General features: G+C 41.0%; 1 protein-coding gene across 9 annotated transcripts in view; it reads right to left on the reverse strand.

Moving 5' to 3' along the window:
• The window catches only part of LOC122998366 (doublecortin domain-containing protein 2), an 87,091-nt gene that overhangs the window by 42,492 nt on the left and 32,333 nt on the right, over positions 1–12,266 (reverse strand). For 3 of the 9 annotated variants that reach the window (XM_044375225.1, XM_044375224.1, XM_044375223.1), the window contains exon 12: positions 8,541–8,690. In XM_044375225.1, the coding sequence (XP_044231160.1) occupies positions 8,541–8,690 (150 nt within the window). Of the gene's footprint in view, positions 1–7,420; positions 8,691–12,266 lie in introns of those variants that run through there. The other 6 variants (XM_044375222.1, XM_044375228.1, XM_044375227.1 and 3 more) reach the window with 3 other exon arrangements.

The raw sequence follows: 12,266 nt of genomic DNA on the forward strand, positions 1-12,266 counted from the left end.
ATGCATCTTCCCATCAGACCTGAGAGATCCTTGTCACCACTATCTCCTGTAATCTGTTTAATACTGTTTATGTCTGTCCAAATTGAACATGTGGTATGGAATGACTAATGTCAGTCTCATAATTTAGTCATAACGCTCTGTACCCTATAGGGACCATCTATGGATGCTTAGTCCATGAGTGCACTGCATGAATAGTGATCCATTCACCCTTCACCTTTAAAAGCCTTGATGGCGAGCCCCATTCAGATGCAACTACTCTATCAAGCCCAAACCATCTTTTAGATAAAACAATAAAGATTCGATGTGGACGTGTGTGTGTGTGTGTGTGTGTCTTCATGCCTGCGTGCATGTGTGTCCACAGAGCCAGCTCCTGCGTGAGGATGATCTCACTGACCCACGTGCTGAAGGAGAGAGAGAAAGAGAGCACTCGAGGTGATGACTTCTCCACTCACTTAGAGAACTTTGACTTATGAGGTGCACTGCATTTAGCCAAGCTAATGCAAGTGAGGGCTGTGCCATTAACCTCGGGAAGAGAGGCAGGCCTAGGCAGTATGATGCATTCAGATTGGCAGAGAACAATATTTCACCATGACAAGCATTTCCAATGAATAATTAAGTGTTTAATATAATGATCTTGAGAGAGAGTGAGAGAGAGAGAAAAGAAAGACAGAAAGAGAGAGAGACAGAGACAGAGAGAGGAGAAAATGGTAATTCCACAATTCATTGCCCTTAAAACCTATCTAGCATTATTACCCAGCAGCATTGCATGGGGGAGAGGGCTTTTGTTGAAACAAATAGGTTTTTGATGGCTCCGCCAGAGTAGGAACGGTTATTAGGTTTGAGAACTCTTTCATGATGGAAGTGGTATCCTGCCGAGCGGAGATCATGAAATTTTAAGTGGGGAATTTACAGCAGAAAGACTGCGGGACAGTGAGGCCGTCTGGGCAATGCCTGGGGACACATGTGTTTTGGTGAAGCATAATGCTCGTCTAATGTCACTGCGAATAAATAGTTAACAAGCTGGAGATAGTTGTGCTTGTTGGAACTGCAGCCTGGTTCACAAAAATATCTTCTTTTATCATTGTTACAAGAAGAATTTGGGTTTAGAGTCAGTTGGGAGAGATGAAACACATCTACAGCAGGGCCAAATCTTACTCTGACAAAATAGTGTCAAGTTGCAAAGTCTGCGGGACAAGTTGTTCAATCAAATGCCAATAACAGAAAAGCAAAAAGATGCTGAGATAAAGGAAAAACTACTCAAGCTCCTTCAGTGTGACTGGCATCATGTCAATACAGTGCAGAGTTTGTACTCAGTGCACGTTTGTTTAAAAAGAAAAGCTATAAAAAGTTTTGGGATTTTATATTTATCAGAGGAGCAACTTAGATCACAGAGCATATACCTTCAATCATCACATTGATGACAGTGGAGCCTGACCACTACTGAAACTTTTTAGACTGGTATCAATATCAATATATGAGATTAAAAAAAAAAAAAAAAATTGATAGGGATGCTCTGGAGGCGTGGGAGTTAAGGCACTGACCACAAACCACAATGTCCCAGTCTGGTCAGGACCTTGCATGTCCCTCCCTATCTCTCTCTCTCTCTCTCTCCATATATCCTGCCTTCTCTCTACTGTTAGCTATCTAATAAAGGTATAACATGGCTGATAATGATATATTGGCTGATAATAGTTTCTAAACAACATAAAGAAAAATTCCTGATATGTGATGTATTGGGTGGCAATTGAACGGCACATTTTACAGCACAGAAAAGAACTAGTGGAGACCTACAGTATAGCTCAAATAGTGATATCACAAAGACTCATTTCAGAGTGTTTGTAATGCTTATTTATTTACATAAATAATATGCATTTCTTTCTGTGGCCACTACACCACTACGCCTCACAGACCTGTAATGTTCCTGAAGCCTTGTTTTACAGTTAAAAAACTTTGTCAGTGCTCTCCATTGGAAACATTGTGTTAGAGTGACAGTTTCTAAATGATTTCAAAGTAGTATATTTATTGTTATTTATCAGCCGGCACATACAGCAGTAGAATATACTAGTAATAAGCTAAAATTGTCAGATAGAAGCAGCTATGCTAATGTATCTGTCAGGCTCTACTTTACAGTACACAAGACAAGAGTAGAAGACAAGTTAAGTGTTAGCAAATACCCAAAAAGTTGCTTAATTTTGTTTATCAGAGGAGCAACTGTTGGATAGTCCCATTACATTCAACATACAGCATCACCTTGGCTTAAAAAAACAGGCTATACTAGCAGTTGCTACAGGAAGACATACACATACATTAGTGGACCATCTCTTATGTGGCCTTAGTATATCTGAAACATGCACCGATGGACTTTACCATTTTTCCTCTACCTCTAACAAACTTCTCAATCAATGTTGTCCTCTAAAAGTAAGCCAAGGACTACATTCACACATTAGCATGATTCACAGTCCACCCACGCCCTCCAAACACAGTCTTACATGTCTCCAAATGCCCAACAGAGAGCTAATTTCACTCCTCACACTGGTGACCTTTGGCATCATATATATGTAGTGCTTGTTGCCTGTATGACAGATTCCCATGCATATTCATACCTACATATGGCCCGCCAGAATGAAGCCTGTCTACTTGCTGCAGACTGTAAAGCGCATGAGGCAGTTCATTACTGGGTGTTCTCAATCGGGTCCAGTCGAACCCTTAGGATTTGCCGGTGTGTATGTGTGTGTGTGTGTGTGTGTGTGTGTGTGTGTGTATGAGACGGGTTGATGGTGATGAGATCATTTTTGGTTGTATGTGTGTGTACGGGGAGGAGGATGTATTGATGTGTGTTTTGTTGTGGGTTGCAGGCGAGAGTGGGATTGCATTGAAAGAGGGGAGGGATAAGTTTGTGTGTCTGTGGTGGAAGTGATGGCGGCGGTGGGAAGTGTGCGTGTAAATGGCGGGGGTGGGTACATGTCTGCGTTTGTGCATGTGCTTGTGTCTCTGAGCGGTGTGTGTGGGAGTCTGTTTGTGTGTGTTGTGGCACACGCTCACAGGCTTTCTCTTGTTTGTGAGGTGAGAAGAGAGAAAAGTGGAGTCCCTCAGCATGCCTCCACCTCCTCTTGCTCCATCTGCCCATTTCGCTCAGTTCTCCATAAATTAAAAACGCTCTACATCTGCTTTGGGGTACATTGTTAGTTGTGTGCATTCAGTGGTTCCTCTGTTTATGAAAAATTAAACACTTTTCTGCATTCGATTATTCCCCAACTCCCGAAAGCCCCTCTGCAGCAAACATGACAGAGGCCCATGCTTCACCCCAACATGCTGAGAAGAAGACCAGGGCCTCCACCTACGGGAGTGAGGAACATCTCAAGTAAAGTGAAAAAAAAAAAGAAGAAGAAGTAATTAACATCTGTTCATGGTAATAGTAAGCACATGTGTGAAGCTAGGAAATGCTATTCAGCACTGGCAAGTTGACATGCTTTCACAGCAGAAATCAGCCATGACAAAAAACAGTTTGATAAACACTGACAACAAAACCAAGTGCGCTACATGTGTTGGTGTATTTATCTAAACTGTGCATGATACACATGCCTGTTTGAAAGCAAGATGGTAAAATAGCAAAACATGTTCACATTGACTTAATAGAGAATGAATGGTGAGGCTGCAAAACAGCAACCACTCTTAAAACGAAGGAACCTCCACCACTATTTCCCTCGAACTGTCAATTAAACAATCCCCATGTGCCGCAAAATTCCCCAATGTGCACTTGTTTCCCTCCCTGAATGGATTCACTGAAGACAGGACTGGCTTGATGAAATATCATTTCCAGTAAGTCAGAGCATCTGTATGCAAGAAGATGTGTGCCTGCAGATGAATAGACATTTTAAGGGACAGTGTAGATAATTGGGACAAAAGGGACCACAGGATGCCCCCTTAGAGCAGTCAGCCTTGAGTGGAATAATGAGTGTAATCAGAGGTTGTGGTCACAATGCTGCCCTATACAGAACACCCAGGCCACTGGGGAGGACCTGTGTTTGTCTTTGACATTAACATGCAGGGCTCCAGGGCAGTCATATTTGGCCATGGTTTGGTAACTGTGAGCCTTGTAGCAGAACAGGTGTTGCAGGCCGACGAGGCCATCAATCTCTCACTGGCCTGTCTCTGTAGGATTCAGGGTTAATTATCGTCAAATAAGCCATTAAGGAGAAGGATGGAAGCACAGAGGATGAGGGGATGCTAACCTTGGCAAGAGAGGGACAGCTGGGTGGCTGAGTTAGGTTAAGTTGGCTTTGATTGTTGCTAAGGTACTAATTCTGCCTTGGTCATGTTTATATAAAAATGTAATTTCTGGAAAGATTAACTTCTGTCACAGAGCCAAAAAGAATGTATCACTTTTTAAGAGACAGAATTGAAGAATAATATTTGAAATTTATATGTTTGCATTATCGTACAATAACCTTTTAGACTACATTCCACAGTGTGTTTGTAGTGGTTGAGTTGCACCAGCTAATTATAAAGCCAAGTTTGTGTGGGAAGTCCTTCCTAAGTTCTTCGTTACTACAAGCTAGTTTTTGGGAATTTACTAGATTTGCTCCATTATAACTTAAGAAATGTCTTAGCTAGTAAGGACTTTAATCATGTATAACACTGGTGGCTAGGAAATGTTTGATTTGCGGTGCCATCCAATCAAAAGCAATAAACTAAACAGGAGTACAGTGACTTCCAGTAAACAAGAAGTCTCTGTGGCATCACAAGCTGTAATGTAACTACCCACAATAACAGTTTTAGGAGGCCACATATATATATTAAACTGTCAGTCCTTTGTAAATGTAGTTATGACTTTGTTTTAATTATGGACAAATATCTGTGTTTTAATGCAGTTTAGAATGAGGGGGAAATATCTAATTAACCTATGCTAATCTAACCAGTACTACTTAGTCATTTAGACTGTCATTTTCATAATGCTTTGTAATTTGAGGTAGAAAAGTTTGGTACTGGTACTGTATAGTGTGTCATATTTGTGAAAATCAGCTTACATCATTATTAAACAGCATTTTGATCAGATATGTTTGACCATATTCCAAATTACATTTTGGACTGATCACACATTAGCAAGATAACGTTATAGTTTTGCCAGTTTGTTACACAACAGTAACACCTGGCAGTTAGTGGGTGTAAATACTTAGTTAACTAAGTTAATTAATAATTATGTAGGAACTACTTTGTGTTTGTTTTTTTTGTTTTAACTAGACTAAGTTTGAAATTGGTGGTGCAAACAGCTCCTGAGTCCCTGCAGTACATGCCTTGATCACTTTTTTCCAAGAATAATATGATAAACTGGGAAATAATTTGACCACTATACTCAGGTTATCAAGAGAGAACACATGCTCAGGTAAAAAGTAATGACTGAAAGCATCAAAGGTGAGAGTCTATGTTAGAATTATATAGATTCATACCTATATAAAACACCCTCATAAAGCGCACCTTTTTATTGCTGTTCACCTTTAGTCTTAACAGTATCCATCTCATTGTGGATTACTTCATAATGCATAAATGGAAAATGCCATTAGGGTTTCTTTTCAAGCTCTTAACATATTAATTGGCATTACAGCGAATGTCGGATCATACAGTAAATTGTATCCGGTGAAGTCACTGACACCTGACCTATTGAAAATTTTACAGTGTGCTTATACCTTCATTTATCTACTCAATGTGCCCATGAATATTTAAGGCTGACAATTAAACCCCAGCTGACCTGCAGGATGGAGCTGGACCAGCGCTGTCAAAGTGATGCTGCATAAATGCGCCCACACAATCGCACTCATCAAAAACCCCAAAATGCACCCCCACCACCCTCCTACCCATGCTCCCACCTCTCACATGTACACAAAATTGCACATAGGCATATGAGCTTTGTCACAATGTCACACGGTCACAGTGACACGGCCCGTGTATGACAGGCACATCACATATGTGTCATGTTTAGGGGGCATCAACAGACATGGTTTGTGTTTTGTGTATGTAAATGTTTGGGCAGGGTCAAAGTTAATGCATGTCAGTATCCTGCTTCACCTTGGTTTGGTGATGCAGACTGTGTATGGGGTATATAACTCGACAATGGAATATTGAACAATGTAATAACATATTGCATAAAACAGCTACATACTGTGTGTAGCAGCTAAATTGTTTTGCAGTGACAAATGACAGGTTTGCAAAAATTAGAAGAATTATCACCTGACTGTGCGGTTTCCCTCAGTTCTGTGGAGCTTTATAGCATCTTTTAGCTGTTTTGGTTTTCCATTCTCACCACTCTCATCGCTGTCATTTTTGGCTGCAGAAGGTTTTTTTGGGTAAAAGCTCTCAAGACCCACCGTACGCTACAGTAGCACCAAATGTCAGGCAAAATTAGCATCTACTGTAGTTGGTGAACCTAGTGGAGCATTTAGCAGCTAAAGAGACAGATATTTTCCTCATGAGTTGGTGGAAACCAAAATCAGATCTAAAAGGAGAGAGGATATTGAACCTAAATTTGCCAAATGGTCAGAGACACGACTTAAGATGAATGCTACTGTTGTTCCGTATCTGCCAACATGTTCACCATATCAAGTTAAAAGGTAATATTACGTGTATCAGTGTTGTGTTTACAGCTTGTTTCTGCTGCACCAAGGCCAAAAAACTGTTATTGCCGGTTCAAAGAATGAAAACCTCAATTGTGAACTCTTTGGTGACATGATAATTGTGTAGATATTGGCTCTCCCATAATTGAAAGAAAACTGTTTTAGCAACACATCTAATTATTTAATCAAAAGGGTAATGTAGTGAAAACTGATGCACCTCAACACTAATAATATATGGAGTTCAATCAATGTCTCTCTGCTGTCAAACTCTCAAGTTATATTTGATGTGATCCCAGATCAACAGCATGCCATATTCCCTGACAGATATCCATACACACAGTCTGAACGTAATAACCATCACATTATGTTAGACTGATCAGGCTGATTAAAGATATATCTTCGGAAAGTGCCCATGCTGTCACCGTATTTTCATCTCCAACCTTGTATTAGTGCATTTGTCCCCTGAATATGGGTTATACAGTATAGTCTTGGTTTTTAATGACATAAATAATACAGTAAGTCCATTGAAATTAAGCAGTCTTATACAGATGTAGGCTTTCTTACTTCCCTATCCAGCATGAACCACAGTGTCTATAGGTCAGATTACTTTTTCATATGTTATAAAATATAAATGAACCAAAGCTTTTTCAACCCCCCTAATCACTTTCCTATATTTTTATCACAGTGGCCGTGAGGATAGAGGGGGAATGACTTCCCATTCTAATCATATTGTCATACCCTGAGGTTAGACCTTCCATTTTGCATACTAGAAGAAAATGGCATTGAATGAGAGACTTGATATACCGTGAGTGTTAAATATATGTAAAAAGTATTCCATTTATTCATGCTTCAGCAGTGCATTATGTCAAATGTCTCATCATTAAAAAAATAATTTAAGACAAGCCAGATAAAAACTCACTAAAACTTCTCCTAGCCTGTCAACAAGACTCTTCAAACTTTCATGGATTTACTGATTCTACCCAGATGTGAACTCTATTACTTTAAAGCATCCCGAGCACCCACGATGTGGCAATTTAGTACAAAAACATTTTCTCTAAATTGTCTCACACGTCGGCATACCCATTCTAGACTCCTTTCAGGCCCAAATCCAAGTTTCCATACATGAAAAATGTCTGGTTAGGGATCTATCATTATGGCAATCACTCCCTCACTGTTGTATCATTTCTTCTCAAACACACATCTCATCTGATGGCCTGTAGAATGTCTCAGCTAGGGCCAGTATTTCCAGATACACTATTATTTTGCACAAGCGGTGATCTCCACAGGCAATCTGCATCTAGCTGTGGCGTGTGTTTGCCATGGGAATAGAAATCAGACACCTGTCGGTGCATTTGGAATGTTTTTTTTTTTTTTTTTTATACAACAGCTACCAAGCAGCCGGGCATATCAAAGGAGCGGAGTGAAAATGTCTCCTTGTGGAGTAAGAGAAAGTTATGTTGTAAAATAGGAAAGATATTATGGTTTACAGGCATTGGGGACTAATATAACACTCCTTGTTGTTGCCTCCATCATCGCTGACATCTGGGACAGTAATCATACCTTAAATGGAATCACAGCAATGATGACAGCTTTTCGGATTTATCACTCTTCTCTAAATACCTCTACATTATTCTGCCAATTTTCTATCACAGAGGATCAGTGAAAAAAGAATATGCACCTCTCAATCACAATAAAAACAGACCCCTATAAATGCAGTATATATACACACACATTGTTTTATATTATTTTGATTGAAATGATTCTAATTTGTTCTTGTGTCTATTTTTTTATACATGTGTTAGTGCAAATAAAATAATCACATATTGTGGCAGGCGATATGGTCTATATCTCTATTTGTCGCTCTTCATGTTTCTCTTTTTCCCTTTTTAAAGTCTGTTAAAAGCAGCTGTGTGACAGTGACGTTTGAGTTACCAGCAGTTTGGATCGGTCCGTTGTCTAAATTTGTCCCTGGAGGATGTTTCAAATGTGTGATACCAAGTCCTGGGGGAAATAACAGCAGCTGTGAATGCCATATTGATGATGTTCTTTGCCTCGGTGTTTTCACTGTCAGATCGGCAGCCACTGTAAAGCACAAGGAGAAAAAAAAATGATGTCATAGGGTCACGGAATAGAATATCCGACTGAGAACCTGGATCATGTGAAGACTATGTGGTGAAAAACAGCTTTATGGTATAAACAGTGTGAACGCTCATAGTTTAACCAAATTGATGTCACATTATCAATTCAATCAGATAATTAAAGGAAGGAGAGCACAGTGTTTTCTGTTCACTTAGAGCATGTTGTTACAATTTAAATTTTAGTAACAGTGCATACCATCATATACAGTCTAAAGGTCAGATCTCAATTTATTCTGCAGCAGTTACCCTACCTATATTACATATATAATACCATTAATTCTTGTTGAGTGTCTTATGCAAATTCAATCCGTTCTTATCTCTGCAACTTCATTAATCTGCGGTTACATCCATCCTCGCCTACTTCTTGATCAGGCTGGAGCTCAATACTCTTCATTAACTGAACCTTTTTCCAGGGAATATTCAATCTTACATGAGCCAGGTCAAGCAGGACTACACAGCCGGGGATTGTGATTCTAATCATGTAGAGGAGGACAACATACACCCGTACTTGTTTAATTGGCTCATATACCCATGTTGAGCAGGTGCTGATAACATCCCACATGCACTGTTTTTCATAAGTGCGTGGCTCCTCCACCATCGCCCTCCACGTGCCCAAGAGAAGCGAAGAGGGCAAGTAAACGGATAGTCTGCTTGAGATACCCTCTGAGTAATAGCACCCTGTACGTTTGAGGCTTTATAGGGGCTTCATTTGGAGGACCCTTCCCCCCCCCCCGTCCCCCTTCCCTCCTCCCCACTCCACACATACACTATTATATAAAAAACATTATTAATATTCACCAGAAATTACTAAGGAGAGCAAGAGAGGGTTGCCATATCCAGATGGATGCCCCTTAAATCTGTCTTCAATTAGTCTCCACTAACTTACATCTTCCAGTTGAATTCTGATTAGCTGATCTGGCAATTTACTGAGCCTAGCTGGAGAGCACTTGGTCCCCCTCCTGAGTGCAACCTAGCTGCATTTGAGTATTATGAACCTTTGATCAGTGCGCCCTTATTACCTATAAAAGCCAATACCATTAGATTTTGCATTTCCTTCCATAGTGCTTTCTCCTCATTTATATAAAAGATCATAGGCTCATGTACAGAAAAAACGTCCAGTGAAGTAAAACAGATGATAATACCTTTTAGTTAATATATCTCACATCTCTCTAATGCAACTATGAACCTATGGCCTATCCATCTGTCTCTGTAGCTAGCTACTTCCCTCTTGTGGCAAACCAGGACACAGAGACGCCTGAGAAAATTACTGAGGTCAACATGTTCACTTTCCTTCTTCTTGCATTTTTTAAAGCTTGAAAAAGGAGGTTAGAAATGTGTATATCAAAACAACACTCTACTGACATTCATCTTCACTGCCGACCCCGTGCTCCTTCCCTCCCTCCCCACTTCCTCTCCCTCAGTCCGTGTAGAAAGTGGCTCACCAGGGGAGCTAAACCCCTGCCCATTAACATATAGAGTCTTTATTTAAATCCCATTCACTTTTCTATCCATTTCCAAGAGTAATGCCAGCAGGTTACAGTGATGGCATTGCATGAGGCCCTGATTGAGCTTCAATTTGAACATTTTATCTGATTGTGAGGTAAACAGTATCATGATGGATAAGATCTCATTACAATAGGAAAGTGAGAGTTTAATTTCCTGTACATGTTCCATCTTTATTAATGTCAGAGGCAGCTGGTCGTCAATTGCATTACAGGCCTTGGTACTCTGGCTAGGCATCCTGCTTGACACAAATGAGGCCAGAGAGCCAGCTTAAAGGGATTACATTTGGCACAATCCTCCAGCCAATTTCGATTTTAACATTGTTGTATATAAAGCATCACACATTGTAAAATGCTTAACAACTTAGTGAGTTAAAATAGCCTACAAAACATTAAGTGTTATGCCATTCAATTAATCTATGTTATTGTTGTCTTGATGAGTCTTCTCCTAATGTCTTGAAATGGCTGCCGGAGTGGCGAGAGACCAGCTTGCGTAGAAGCAGCGGACTTGTGTTGTTGTATGTCAAGAAGGAAACTTACAGAAGAAGACAGTGACTGTCACACCCTGACATTATTCGTCCACTGAAAGAAAGAAGTGAAAAAGAAGAAAAAAACCTTCAATAATAAACCTGTCAACACTCAAATCTGAATACCCAGGAGCCACAGCTGTCTCAACTCTCCTCCCCTGGCGATAGTCATCATCATGGACACTCTCCTTAGAGACAGCATCTCATCTATCAGTCAGTCACATACACACACACACACACACATCAAACACACAGCCCTCCTGATCACATCATCCCTATTCGTCCCATTATATCTTTAACACGGTCTAAAATACCTCTGCTTCTCCAGGAAGGGAACAGTGGAGGATTGAGGTGCTGTTGAGGTGTGTGTGTGTGTCTGTGCATAAGTGTGTGCCAGTCAGTGGCTTCATTACTAGCGCAGCCTATTGCCTATGCCTGTCGCTAAGACTCTGAGACAGCCTTGTTTGTTTGTTTCCCTGCTGTAATCCTCAGTCGAGGTTTGACGTGCAGAGGGGAGCCTTGGCTGTGTTACCCACAGGCCTCTGGGAGCTGGAGCGCTGTGGTTTGTACCAGGAAAAGAGAGAGAGAGAGGCACTGAAGACTTACACCCCCTGCACCTGATCATTACCATGCTAAATTTATATTGATTGCTGTAGCTTAAGAGCTAAATGTGAGTTATTCCCCCGGCGCGGTCCATGTGTAGGATCTGTGGTGCTGGGCTGCTGGTAATCCAGAGAAACCACAACATGTAGACTATGTTTGGCCATAGATACGGCAGTACACATTATACAGTGCCAGGGAGCATTTATGTTAACCTGACCACCCCTTCCAGCAGTGATTTTCAATGATGAGTTGCACAGCTCTTGGATTTCACATTACATCCAACCTTGCGTGCAGAAACTTACATGAAGCAGGGAAGGTTGCGGACCTGGAGGAGTGGGCAGTCTTCAAGATGTTTCCAGCTTTTCCCGCCCTTGCTCCCCTGGATAAAGTTGTGTATTTGCAGTGTCTCTTCTCCTCCAGGCAGCTTTCATCACACATATGCATATGTGCTTGCCCTTGACATTATCATCAGCAGATTTGTGCTAGGGGCCCCGAGGTAAGGTTGAAATACTGCTGAGGCTTCTGAGAGAGTGGCCTGCTTTAGAGAGAGTGTCCGAGGGCTAAATAAGCACCCAGAGACGAAAGCAGAGGAAGGGAAAAAGCTCAGTAACTGAACCTAGCAGAGCGCCCCTCAGGGGACAGCAGTAATTAAACAGTGATTAAATTAAGGGGCAACGCGGGCAAAACGCTGGCTGATTGACACTCTGCTGGCTCCTCTCTCTCTCTCTTTCTTCCTCTATCTCTCTCTCTGCCTCGCTCTCTCTGCGGGTTCAGCTCTGTCGTGGAGCATTGCTTTCTATTGACCTCCAATTACACACCCACTCTGAATTCTTCAAGGTCCAATTTTCGAAAACTATTTTCTTAACTGTGTTAAGAACATGGATCACT

The sequence above is a fragment of the Thunnus albacares genome, chromosome 15 (genome assembly GCF_914725855.1).
Source record: "Thunnus albacares chromosome 15, fThuAlb1.1, whole genome shotgun sequence".
In the NCBI taxonomy this organism is placed as follows: Eukaryota; Metazoa; Chordata; class Actinopteri; order Scombriformes; family Scombridae; genus Thunnus; species Thunnus albacares.